The sequence below is a fragment of the Xenopus laevis genome, chromosome 9_10L, assembly GCF_017654675.1.
Source record: "Xenopus laevis strain J_2021 chromosome 9_10L, Xenopus_laevis_v10.1, whole genome shotgun sequence".
In the NCBI taxonomy this organism is placed as follows: domain Eukaryota; kingdom Metazoa; phylum Chordata; class Amphibia; order Anura; family Pipidae; genus Xenopus; species Xenopus laevis.
In genome coordinates this window covers 92,653,707-92,667,942 of record NC_054387.1, presented here as the reverse complement: position 1 = coordinate 92,667,942, position 14,236 = coordinate 92,653,707, and the positions used below count along the sequence as shown (strand labels likewise).

The window sequence follows — 14,236 nt, the reverse complement described above, 5'->3', positions numbered from 1 at the left end:
TATACAGTATTGTCTGCCTCTCCTTTATGCCTTAGGCATAGAGGCGGGCAGACAATTACTTTCTTTCCATTCAGCACTTCCTAGATGTCACTGCTCTCCCCACATTCCCCCATTCTCTTTACCATTTAATTGTGTAACCAGGGCATGGGGATGGACATCAGGTCCCCCATTCTGGTGCACAAACAAGACTCTGAGATGATGCAAGGCTTGCCTTAATAACAGTGTACACAAAATGGCCCCTGTCAGCTTGCTATAATTATTCCCAGACTGATGGAAACAAGATTCAAATAATTTATATAGTGTAATTAAAGTTCATTTTTTTTGGGTGACTGGTGTCCTTTAATTTAACAATTAACCTTCTGTGTGGTAATGTGTTAAAATGCTTTAGCAAAGACCAAGTAGATTACATCCACTGCCATCCCAGAGTGGAGGCGAAGCTCACTTCCTCATAAAAGGGAATTAAATTAGCCTGGCAATATCTGTTGCACATAAAACCATCCTGGCACAAACTCATAGTATAATGATTTGTAATGAAGTCAAGTATCTTATCCCTTAAAGAGGAACTATTGCGGAAAGAAACAATATATAAGCTTCATCATAATGCAATAAAACATTTTCTAAATATAACCAAAAAGTTGGACTGTTTCTGAAATATTCAAGTTACTCTTCACTGTCCCTCTCTCCGAATCTGTCCTCTTCACTCTGCCTCTATGCAGGAGCTGGGAATCTTGTTTTGAATGACAGTTAAATCCAATATCCTTTAGGAGGGACTCCTTTTGCTTAGAATATATATTAGAGCTTGCTCTATTAAAATAACTAGAAATAGTGTCTCTCTACATGCAGAATTTGTGCCAAAGTCAGATATTGTGTTAGATTTTGTTTGTACTGGAATCAGTTATTCGAGTGAGCTCTAAAGGGAGCCCCCCCCCTATCAAATATTTTGGATCTTACTGTCAATGAAAATCTGAAACCCAACTCCTAGATGAAGACGGAATCAGATGCTGATGAGATAAACTTATTTCAGAAATGGTACAGAACTTTTAATTTATTGTTTTTAGAAAGTTTCTCAGTATGATGAAGCTTTTATTACATTTTCATGATAGTTCCTCTTTAATACCTCTTCGAAAAGCTTTTCTACCACGGACATCAAACTAACCAGCCTATAGTTTTGACGCTGAGAATATTATTTTCTATTGCTACAGTTTCCAACATCCTTAATCATCTATAGCAGAAAATCAGTCCCAAAGTATCAGAAAAAGAACTCTAATTTTTGACAGCAGCACAGCAGCCTGACAGGCTCATTTTAGCAACTATCCTTCTGATAGAAGTTTTACTTTCTGCTCTGTAATACTTTCCCATCAGTAGATTGCAAATGTGAATGTTAAATATTAAAAGAATGCTCACCTGAAACAGTATCTTTCCAGAAAAACCCCAAGAGTCAGGTCATTTTTCCCATAAAATTCCATTGTTACAATCCTTTAAGAAAAAAACAGAAACAATACATTGAAGCCTATAGATAAAATATGTGATATAGGCTGGAGAGTCACACAATAGAAATACAGTAAACATACATTTCCATGGTAAATACAGTTAAGGGTTGCATCTGTTACTGAATACCGCAATCACACATTTATTCAACTTTTATTAGAACAGCATATTGGGCCATATTTCTAAAGGCAAAATAAAAAGCCGCACAGCAGTGATGTTATAAAGCTGTAAAGCGCCGGCCAATCTCCATTTAGAAAACTTGTGCAGTAATGGTGGAATAAGCAGAATAAAGCACTTGTGCGGTTTTTGCTGTTTTAGTAAGTTTTCTATGACCTGCTTTTTCCTGTCAATAATATTTCCACTGAGGTGTATAATTGTGGCATGTGCACACAATTTGTTTGCCTGAAATTCCGTGTGTTTCCATTGAAATTTTAAACTATAAATGGATGAGATATGAACCTTTAATATGACAAAATGTAAGACTCAATGCACAATTGTTCCCAAATATCACAGAAAATAGCATTATTAAAATAGAGCAACATAGTAGTTATAGAAATACCCTTTTAGTCTACACCAAAAATAGAGCAAAAATTGCTGTAAATAACTGCAATTTTTTTAAAATTTGGAGCATAAATGGCAAGTCCCTATTTTACAGAAATTTTACACAGAATTTCTTTAAAACAGGGACTTGCCATCTATGCTCCAAATTTTAAAAAAATTGCAGTTATTAACAGCAATTTTTGCTGTAGACTAAAAGGCCATTTCTTTAACTACTATGTTGCTCTATTTTAATGATGCTATTTTCTGTGATATTTGGGAACAATTGTGCATTGAGTCTTACATTTTGTCATATTAAAGGTTCATATCTCATACATTTATAGTTTAAAATTTCAGTGGAAACACACGGAATTTCAGGCAAACACACTGAATTTCTGTAAAACAGGGACTTGCCATTTATGCTCCAGATTTTTAAAAAATTGCAGTTATTTACAGCAATTTTTGCTTTATTTTTGGTGTAGACTTAAAGGGCATTTCTATAACTACTATGTTGCTCTATTTTAATAATGCTATTTTCTGTGATATTTGGGAACAATTGTGCATTGAATGTTACATTTTGTCATATTAAAAGTTCATAGCTCATACATTTATAGTTTAAAATTTCAGTGAAAACTGTTTATTCTATAGCTTGTAGGTTAATGGCAAACGCTGTGTTTTCTCTGCTGGCAGAGAAAACTACAGTACTGTCATCTACTGCCCCATGAGTGCAGAAACGGACATGACTGGTTTACAGGTTGTATGACCAGTTTTTGCACTTTATTTAAATCTACCAAACACTCAACTCCAAAGACAGAATAATTGAGGAAAAAGGGTCTACACTTGTTTTTTTTAATGCATGAGGAAAAAAAGTTACTTTTATGTCTAAAAGCATTAGGCTATGGACACATAGGCTGAAGGCTTTGGCTGTTGTCAACCTGTATATTTTTGTAGGTTGAGAGAAGCAGACCTGCTTTAGTGCCCCTGCTCCATTGATTTGAATCCGATCACACACACAGCAGAGATCGGCCCAAATATGCTAAAGGAGGCATTTCCAGGCTGACCTCAGCTTCATCTCTGCTGATTAGACTCAAATCAATGGAGCAGGGACACTGAGCAGATCTGTTTCTCTCAGTCCACCAAAATGATGCAGGCTTACAACAGCCTGTGTGTTCATATCCTAACAGAAAAAGTAAACTTTCCTTATCAGCATTTTTTCTCCACTCTAGATAAGCAACCAATAGTTAGAAAAAATTGCATCAGTAGACTTCTTTAAGACCATGTCCAACAGGTATTCTGTCAAAACAAATGATAGAGAAATAATACACAATGCTCCTCTTGCCTCCCATTGATTTAAACTAGGAACAGGGGACACTACAATTATGGTGGTTCTTGGGCGCAAAACACTACTATATGACAGCCTTTTCCTCTGTGGGTTTCTGGTTTTGCCCCTGTTCTACATTGGCAGGCTGCATACTCCTGTATGGAAAGCCATCTTCTGCAGTCAGTCTTGGCCCCTTTTCGGTTTATTGGGTCCAACTGCACTATGTTGTCTTGCGTGAAACTCATTGGCTACTTAGCCCTCTCAATACCCACTTCCCTGCTTAAACATTGAGGGTAAGTCCTGAACTCTAGCCTTAATCTTGTGAATTGTTGTTTTGACTTCCCTATTGGGTCCAAACCCCACGTTCCCTTTCCCATGTCTTGTATCAGGAGGAATAGCATGTGCTCCCAGGATTAGTTCTGCTAGTTAGCTCATATTTCCTGATCAATGAAAGGCAGTAACACCAATGAGGATCCTTTGCAGATTTCCATATTTCAGCTGGTAGGCAGACCTGAACATGAACCATAGGGTAATATGACACTTGGCATTTTTACTGCACTGATTTTCTGAGAGGACAATATTGGAAGAACTGAGGTATTTTGGCCCATTTGTGGCTAAAGTAGAAGACAAAAAGTTCAGGATATTGCCCAGTGTGTCATTGCATAGACCTAGCTGCTTTGTTTACAGACTGCTCTGGCAAGGCCCCCCTCTATCGATAAAGAAAATACAGCTTTAATCAGTATTGAGTTTTTTAATTGTTGAATATGGTAGTTCTTAGAACTTATATCAAAAGTGAATACCTTGGCAACAAGTTGTTGTGATAGAAGGTAAGGGCATTATCTCAGTGAACAGGGTCCTGTCAGAAAAAAATATTTTTTGGCCCCCTCCACTCCAATCAAACATTAATTTTATTAACAGTTCTAATGCAATAACCTATAGTAGAATAGATAGATCTCTTACCACGGACTAACACAATAACTAGGAGCATTGTTGGACTGGGCTGAAGAACTGCTAAATAAGACACAAAGGCGTTGATGATTTATAATGTTCAAGCAGTCGATCTGGAAATAAAGAAAATGAACATGTAATAAAAGGCACACACCCAAGCCCTAAGAAGCCTGACATAGCACATTCGACACAAACAATTTCTGCCTATAATTACTGCGTATCATTCATGTCATCATTAACATTTTAACTGTTTTAATGTATTTGAAAGATGTGGGTGTAGGTTTCGTTCTTGCAGTGAAGACCCTGTTGAGTACTTGAGACCACAATTGCAGTGCATATTCTATATAGAGCCTTACTGTTGCATGGTAAATGGGAAAAATTACCCTGTCCTCTTGTGAATATATGCCCCTTTTAGTACAGGACAATATCTTGCTGGTTCTTGCTTTACTGCTGACTGTTAAGTTTATGATTTAAAAGTATTCCAAAGACTGTCTCCATCACAAATACCTACACATTGGCCAAATTAAGGGTACATGTAGTCAGTATATTTTTAAAATTACAACTTTTTAAACAACCATATCATTGAGTCTCATCTGCCACTAAACTACCCAGATCACACAGACTGTCAAAATCAAGATCCATCACAAGGACACATCCTGCATAGAGTCAATTGTTCTGTGAAGTTATGTGTCATTGGCACACATAGAATCATTGCTGTCAAGGCCCTACTCCAAGTCATTAATGAACACCTTAAATAAATGTGAAATATATGCAGAACATTTGCAGGCAAGTTTATAAAAAATGTTCTTATCACTTACACAGTTTTCTTCAGGATGTCAATCTCCTCTGAAGAATGAAGACAACTGCATAACATAGCAGCCAATGTGTATGCATAGATATCACTGGCCAACGTTTGCAATTAAAGGTAATTGCAGCAGCAGAAATAATCCCTTTTCTTTATTAGTAAAAAAAAGTACCAAGAAATAATTACCAAATACTAACCACAATTAAAGTGGACCCGTCACCCAGACATAAAAAGCTGTGGAATAAAAGTCCTTTTCAAATTAAACATGAAACCCAAATTCTATGTGTTATTTAAACATCCATTCCAGTTATAAACTCTTCTAAAAGTCTCAGCTTTCAATCATATATTACCTGCCCCTCCTCTATGCCTTAGGCATAGGGGCGGAGCAAGCAATGACTTTCACTTTCGATTCTGTACTTCCTAGATTTCATTGCACTCCCCACATTCCCCCGCCCTCCTAACCATCTAATTGTGTAGCCAGTGCACAGACATGGGTATCAGGTGCTCCATTCTGGCACATAAACAAGATTTTGGGATTATTTTCTACCATGCTTCTTATATTTTACCATAAAGTATTTGCCCAATTCTTTTACATTACCTATCTGACTCCCTGTGATCGCCTATGAGGGGGCTGCCATATTTGTGCAGCAGGAGTCCGTTTTACTTTAACTGACAGGCTGAGATGGGACATGGTCAGGTTGGCAAAAGAGTCAGGTTTAAGAACTTCAACTAACTATTACTTGCAAAATCAAACCTCTCAGCAAAAAAACAATCAGCATGACTTATAGGTAACTTTTAATGTACATTCATATTTTAAAAAAATGTTTTTTAGTGTCAGTATCACTTTAATAACAGTGTCTTTAAAATGACACCTGCCTGTCTACTGTTATTTTGAATGCCAAGACTAATAAAAACAAGATTTCAATAAATTTTATAGTGTAAGGGAAATGTGTTTTACTTGAAGAACATCATAAAATAGGATTTGGAATTATTTCATAAGGTGACAGGTTCCCTTTAAACCTGTAAACTTGAAGCTGTGAACCTTTAACATTTAAAGAACACAATTTTGAATATAATGGTTACTGAGAATTGATAAGACCAACACATTTTGCCCAAATTAATTATTTTTCTATGCTTAATATTAAACATAATTCCTTTTACCAATTCAACTTACCTTTGAGTTCCATGGCATATCAGTGAGGCTTTTATCGTCATCTGACTCACTCTTATTGTCGTTTTTAGAAGTGAAGCCATTGGTTACATCCCTGGTCTGAAAAAAGGGGTCAGAGTCTTTCTGTCGTATCCTTCCTCCTCTTGCTCGGTAATCAGCTAGTATTCTAGCTAAATCCTGACTATCACCTAAGTGCTCAGATATTCTTGTGCTAAGGAGTTCATGAGATGGAAAGATTTCAATAGCTTTTCCATGTGCACTTCCATTAATGCCTTGAAGGTTGGAAAGTTCACGTAATAACTGCTTCTTCCGCCTGCTCTCAATTTCTTTCGCATCCTTGTTGAGTAGTGGAGACATGTAAACTTGATCAGGAAAATAGTCTCTAGTGGGACATCTCATACCTTTTTCAGAAAGTAGAAAGGGTTCCTTGAATGTAATGATTGGGGAACTACACAAAATAACATCTTTCAACTCCTGCCTAAAAGACAAAGAGTGCATTTTAAGCCTGTCATCTGTGGAAGGGACCTCTTCAGTTATATATAACCCAGTATCATCTTGCAAAGGATCTCTGAAAGGTTTTATGTGACTTGTGGTTTCTTGCAGAGATTCCATTTTTTGTTGTGTCACGTCTTCATCTTTTGTAATACCAGGTATATGACACATTTGAGTCATCATCTCTGGCTCAATTGACACCTCAGAAGACTGCACAGAGGTTAACGGCATCATAGGAGCATCCTGATGAGGAACAGTCGAATGTCCTTCAAGACTCTTTGTTTCTAAATCGCCTACCTCAAAGTCAGGTCTTTGCTCTAAGAAGTCTATATCATCAGAAGACCTGGATTCTGAAGGCATATGTAATCTCTCTAATGATAAATCAGATTCCCAGTGGATCATACTACATTCTTCCCCATTAAACAGATCTATGTGACCATTTTCTTCTCCTTGTCCATCAATCAAAGTATGGAATGAGCTGCTTTTAGGCAGTGTTGGTGGCATGGCAAATTCATCCATAAGAAATGAAATCTCCAGTTGAGAATGATATGCAGCAAAAACCAAGAAGATGATTATCTCTTTGACACGAGACAGTTCATACTCTGAGGCTCCACGGAGCTGAATGGTACAGCCCAAATGTTGTGGACAACCTTCAAAGAACATCAATGTTTTTGCTTCATCTGTAAATAAATAAATAAATAAATAAATGCATATTGGAAAGTTGATTAGAATTATATTTTCTTTCATTCTACAAAAATATTTGGGTGTAGGACTCCTTTTAACATATGCCAAATAAAAAAGGCTTGTGTAGAAAATGGGTTCTGCTAAATCTTTTATTTAAAATAAAATGCTTAGCTGTTATTAGAAAAAGAGAGATGTGTAGGAGTTCCACCCTTCTCATTCTTGTCAGTATTTCATGTATGTGCCAATTATCAAATAATAGTAATGTATGGCTGCTACTGAAATATTTTGATGTATCTGGGTTAGGCCACTTCCACTGTGGTTTCCATACAGTGAAATCTCTGACCTTTACTGAGTGTGATTGATTATCTGCAAATTTTAGATATCTTTGATCCACAGTATATACAACCTGCCCCAATTCAGTCTCAGATACATTTTTTTAAAATTAACTTTAGATAATACCTATTAGATTTGTGCCCTTAAAGGTGGCCATACATGCACCAATATTAATGTATCAAACAAAGTTTTACATGATATTCGGTGTGTGTATACTAGGTGACAAGGTGATCGATATCTGCAAAAGCAGATATCAGTCATCTCATTGATGGGAGAGGATGAAAATTTTTTTATCAGGTGCCTTTGAAGATCTGCAAAAGGATAAATGCTCAATTGTCAGATCGAGGTAGAATTATTTTGTTTCTACCAGCATATCTGACGATTCAGCTCTCAACATGAATGCTCTTAGCGAGACCAATGGTTGCGGGTAAGATCGTACTTGTACTGTGTATGGTCACCTTTAGGGTTATGTCACTTTTGCTTTTAGTGGTTGTAAAAAAGCCAAGACTGGGTGCAGGTTGCTTTCATGAACTTTAAAATATAGGAAATAGTAATTTTGGCATGTGCAAAAGTTTTGAGTTTGAGAGTCCACTGTTTTTGCAAGATCACCAAGTTGAATTACCATATCAGCAGTTGACACATGTTAACAACTGCAAAGCTTAATAAAACCTCTGACAAACCAAACTTTGAGCTGCCTTTCAACTAGGAGTGTGGGTCTGAAAATGATGATAAATAATACCTATTAAACAGAGGAAGGCTCTGGATACAAAAGGTGTTTACAAGTCTTGTTCTGTGTCAAAGGGGCTGTTAATAAAACAGGAAATTGTTTATACATACCGTAATTTCTGTTTCCTGGTCACTTCCATGACAGCATTCACCAATGGGTTAATTCCCCTGCTGGCCAGCGGACAGGACCTCCCACCAATAGTTCAAAGTTCTCCTTCCTCCCTTACCCTCTTGTCTTAGTATAAAGCTGTCCCCATACAGGGTGGGAAACTCCCCGGTGAATGCTGTCATGGAAGTGACCAGGAAACAGAAATTACGGTATGTATAAACAATTTCCTGTTTTCCCATAGTCACCCATGCCAGCATTCACCAATGGGAAATCCCCAAGCTTAAAATAGAGGGCGGGAAACAATATGCGTTTAACAGAAAACTTTTAATCATCAGAAAAAACTACAGATTGCAACACTTTTCTCCCAAATTTAGCTTCTTGAGAGGATAACACGTCCAATCTGTAATGCTTCACAAAAGTATTAAAGGACGACCATCTTGCTGATTTGCAGATGTTCTCTGGCGACCCCCTGGCTTGTGCCGCCCAGGAACTGGCCAATGCCCTGGTAGAGTGAGCCTTCAACCCCTTAGGAACACTCCTTCCTGCCACATTATACGCTTTTGCTATAGCCGCCACAATCCAGGAACTAATTGTTCTCTTCGTTGGCGCTTGTCCTTTCCTTGCTCCATTAGGAACTATGAATAATCGATCAGATTTCCTCCACAGTTCTGTTCTTTTCAAATAAATCTTTATAGCTCTCACCAAATCTAGTGTGTGCCACACTGATTCTTGCGCAGACTGTGGATCTGGAAAGAAGGAAGGTAAGATAACTTCCAGATCCATATGGAACTTCGAAATTACTTTAGGCAGGAATCCGAAAGCAGGTTTTAACACTACCTTGTCTTCGAAAATTACTGTGTGTGGCTCCGATGCAGCCAAGGCTGATAACTCTCCTACTCTGCAAGCCGAAGTTACTGCCACTAAGAGTACCACCTTCAATGTCATGTTCCACAATGATGTTTCCTCCAATGGTTCGAATGGAGACTCAGTGAGAACCTTTAATACCAAAGGCAATTCCCATGGTGGACGACAATCCCTTTTCATAGGTCTTACTCTCATCAAAGCATTGAAGAATCTCTTAACCAAAGGATCTTCTGCCCATGTTTTCCCAGTTAGGGCTGAAATTGCCGACACCTGACCTTTTAATGTGTTATAATGTAATTTCCTCTCATATCCAGAGAACAGAAATTCTAACACAACCGTAGATGATGGAGACAACGGATCCTTCTCCTTCTCCACAACAAATGATACAAATTTGTCCCAAACTTTGTAGTACTGTTGTGAAGTACTATTTTTTCTTGACTTCAGCAACAAGTCTATGACTTCATCTTTTAGCGAGAGGCGTTCTAATCTCTCCCTCTCAACCGCCAGGCCATCAAAGACAGATGATTGTACTCCTGAAACTGTATGGAATCCTGCGACAGCCAGCCTGGGAACTTCTGAATTGTTATCGGCTTTCCTATGGCTAGCTTCTGGAGCAGCGGGAACCACGGCCTCCTGGGCCAGAAGGGTATTATCGCGATGGCCTCTGCCATGTCCAATCTTATCTTTTTTAAAACTCTCCAAATTAGGGGAAATGGAGGAAAGACATAAATTAGATCTTTTGACCAACTCTGACTTAGGCCATCTACTGCCTCTGCATCCCTGCAGGGGAACCTTGAGAAGAACCGAAGACATTTTCTGTTCTGTAGGGTTGCCATGACATCTATGTCTGGATGTCCCCACTTCTCTGCAATTTCTTCGAAAATGTCTATGTGTAAGCTCCACTCTCCCGGATCTATTATTGACCGGCTGAGGAAGTCCGCTTTCCAATTTTCTTTTCCTGGAAGGTGAATGGCGGTTAACCCTTCCAGCCACTTTTCTGCCCACTGAAATAGTGGCTTTACCTCTTCCAATAACGTTCTGCTCCTGGTGCCTCCTTGCTTTGCAATATAAGCGACTGCCGTAGTATTGTCTGTTCTTACTTTCACTTGTTTGTCTTTTAGCAGGTGAGAGAAGATTCGAAGAGCCTTTCTTATTGCTCTTAATTCGAGAATATTTGAGGACACATTCTCTGCCCTCCAAGTGCCTTGAATAAACGTTTCGCCTATGTGGGCTCCCCACCCCACATTTGACGCATCGGTGGTCACTACCACCCACTGTGGATCTTCTAGCGGCATTCCTCTTGCTAAATTTTCCTGCTTGCACCACCAGGACAGAGTTTCTTTGACCTCTAGTGGAACCACCACTCTTTCTTGCAAATGTAAGTGAGGCTGCTTTACCTTTCTTATAAGAAAAACTTGCAAGGGCCTTAAATGCCACCTTGCCCACCTCACAATTTGAATTGTCGCCGCCATAGATCCTATTACTCTCAGGCAATGTTGCACAGAGACTGTCCTTTCCCTTTTGAATTCCATTATTAACTCGCTCACCTTGCGCTGTCTGTCTAAAGGTAAGCTGACCATGTTCTGTTCTGTCTGAAAGAGGGCTCCCAAGTATTGAAGAGACTGGGTGGGAAGTAAATTGCTTTTCTCTTGATTCACTACCCATCCATGGTTCAGCATAAACTCTTTTACCTTGGTAGTATGAACTTCGGCCTCTGTCCTTGAACTTGCCACTACCAGAATATCGTCCAAATAATGGTACACTGATACTCCCTCTTTTCTTAATTCCGCAATGAGTGTCACAAGAACCTTTGTGAACACTCTTGGAGACTGTGCTAGGCCAAAAGGTAGACATCTGAATTGCACATGCACGTCTTCTAATGCGAATCTTAGGTATTTTCTGTGCACCTCTGCAATTGGTATATGAAAGTAAGCGTCTTTCAAATCTATACTCGTTAGCCAATCCCCCACTGAGACGGCTTGCATGATGGACGTCAATGATTCCATCTTGAATTTTTTTGCTTGTAAAAATCTGTTCAGCTTTCTCATGTCCAACACTGGTCTTAACGCTCCCGAAGCTTTCTTTACCAGGAACAGTCTTGAATAAAATCCTGTGCCTCTTTCCAGAGGAGGGACGATTTCTATTGCCCCTGAATCGAACAGTTGGTTCAAATAATCCTGAGCCATCTTCCTGTCCAATTCTGTCGCCTTGACGACGGATTGTATGAAAAAATTGTTTCTGGGTACGGATTTGAATTCTAGTAGAAATCCTGACTGAACCACTTTCTGTACCCATACGTCTTGAATAGTCGTGGCCCAGACATGAGAAAATTCGGCTAGTCTGCCCCCCACCATGATCTGGGCCTTGCCACCTTCATTGTTGATTTGAAGTGGAAGGGGTGGTGGAAAAAAAACCAGGTCTCTTAGATGTGCCTCTGGAACTTGGCCGACCTGCTCTCCAGGAAGATTGCCTGGAATATTCTCTCCCGGGCTTATACTGTCTGGAGGCCCTAAAAGACTTATCTTTCGGCTTGTTATAGCTTGACTCAAAGCGGGGTTTCTTGGCTTGGTTTTCTTGAGGTAAAAATACACTTTTACCTCCCGACACCTTCTTAATGATAGCATCCAGTTTTTCTCCGAATAACATCTCTCCTTCAAAAGGTAACTGACACAGGTTTATTTTTGATGCCGTATCTGCTGCCCAAGATTTTAGCCATAGTGCCCTCCTGGCTGCTACGGATAGCGCCATAGATCTAGCTGAAAAATGCACCAAATCAATTGAAGCTTCCGAAATAAACTCCGTTGCCATTCTGCAGTCTGCTAACATCTCCAGCAGTTTAGGTCTTTTTACATTTGATGATATAGCTTCTCCTAGCTCAGACAGCCACACTTTCAAGGCTCTGGATACAGATGTTAAAGCCACAGCTGGCTTACAGGCTGCTCCTGCTGATCCAAAGGCTTTTCTTAAATTAAATTCTATCTTCTTCTCCATTGGTTCTTTAAAGACTGTCGCATCATCCACCGGCAAGGTGGTCTTCTTAGCCAACCTAACCACAGCCGCATCGACCTTTGGTGGAGACTCCCAGGCCTTTGAGTCCTGCTCATCAAAGGGATACTTTTTTCCGAATTTCCCTGCTGTCTGAGCCCTTTTCTCTGTCTTTTTCCATTCCGTCTGGATAATTTCTTTTATAGACGAGTGCACCGGAAAACACACAGATCGCTTTTTCGAAGAGGGAAATAATTTATCCGCTGCCGATACCCTTGCTGATTCTGTAGGAAAGGTTAGGGTTTGCCTAACTGCCTTAATTAGCGGATCAATTACTGCTAAATCGAAAGAGGATTCTTCCTCTGACTCAATTTCTCCCTCTTCCGACCCTGCTTGAGACAGCACATCCGAGTCATCTGACAAATCTCCTTCTGAAATATCAGATAAAGGCTCCCCTTGTCTACCATGAGAGTGTCTCGTCCTCTTCTTAGAACTCGATACCTCCTGAAATCCTTGTATGACTGCCTGTTTAATTACTGAAGCCAAGGATTCTGCAAATAACTGATTTTCCTGTGATAATAGAGAGGTTCCAGGCTCCTGTTGTTTTTCTGCAGAGGCTGTTGATTTGTCTGGAGACTTGTCTTTTTTAGCGTCTGCGGCAGGAAGGCTGCATAAAACAAAATAATACATTGTTATTACCTGCGCCCCCTGCTTGCAATAGTCTCTCTCTCATCCACCTCACCTTTTCCCTTTGGGGTGAGAGGCTTTTCCCGTCATACCAGGTTCCATTGGTGAACTAATAAGAGAGCAGACAATGACATCAGCTTATTCCTCTTGTATAAATCACAAGGAATCAACCGCTGAAACTCACACACACACCCTACCTGTATCGATGCCTTGAAAGCTCAGGATTCTGAGAAGCAAATGGCACCCACAGGAAGTGTTTGCTGTTTAAATCAAGGGGCAGCACTCTGTATAAAACAATATTGTCTTCCTATCTGCCCCTTGTTATCACATAGGCTCACGCGGGTCAAAACGCTGCCCTCAGGCAAGAAGCCGCACTTCCGGTTCCAGTCGCGCTCACTCACGAGGAACGCTAATGCCCTCAACCAAGATGGCCGTCCGGCCACTTCCTCTGTTGACGTCACATCCGTCCTTCGTCTCAGCGCTAATGCGCACATACGGCTTACCTCTCCTTCGCGCCGGCTTCTTTCCCCCAGCGTTTCTGGCACTCACCTAACCCGCCATGCGGGAGGATACGCCAAGAGCCACAGTGTCGCTGCCATGCTGCCCAGAACTCCCTGACCCGCAACACGGGAGGAGAGCCCTGATTATGTAAGTTAGCCACTGCTGACCCCTACAAGGGGAGCTTCTAGGCTTCACAGCACCGATTCTCATCTCCTATTGGTATCTTCTTTAATCTCTTAAAAATAGATCCTTCCCTGGCCCGGACAGGACAAAAAAGACAAGAGGGTAAGGGAGGAAGGAGAACTTTGAACTATTGGTGGGAGGTCCTGTCCGCTGGCCAGCAGGGGAATTAACCCATTGGTGAATGCTGGCATGGGTGACTATGGGAAATACTGACTTACTAGGGTGCATATGCCAGATTTTATTCTTGGTTCTTATGTATAAAAGTTTGTGAAATAAAATGTATCTGTGCGTTAACATTTGCCAATATGTTGTTTTTAAACACAGATTCCGGCAGTAGTTGTTTATTACTTTTCACCTACAAAATCAACAAAAGCATGTAATTTGGCAAGAGGTGTCCACACT

General features: G+C 40.0%; 1 protein-coding gene across 4 annotated transcripts in view; it reads right to left on the bottom strand.

The window, feature by feature from the left end:
- Positions 1 to 14,236, bottom strand: part of LOC108701477 (1-phosphatidylinositol 3-phosphate 5-kinase) — a 124,893-nt gene that overhangs the window by 56,133 nt on the left and 54,524 nt on the right. For all 4 annotated transcript variants that reach the window (XM_018236208.2, XM_018236209.2, XM_018236210.2 and 1 more), the window contains 3 exons: positions 6,274 to 7,442; positions 4,307 to 4,407; positions 1,405 to 1,476 (listed from right to left, as the gene is read on the bottom strand). In XM_018236208.2, the coding sequence (XP_018091697.1) occupies positions 1,405 to 1,476; positions 4,307 to 4,407; positions 6,274 to 7,442 (1,342 nt within the window). The remainder of the gene's footprint in view (positions 1 to 1,404; positions 1,477 to 4,306; positions 4,408 to 6,273; positions 7,443 to 14,236) is intronic.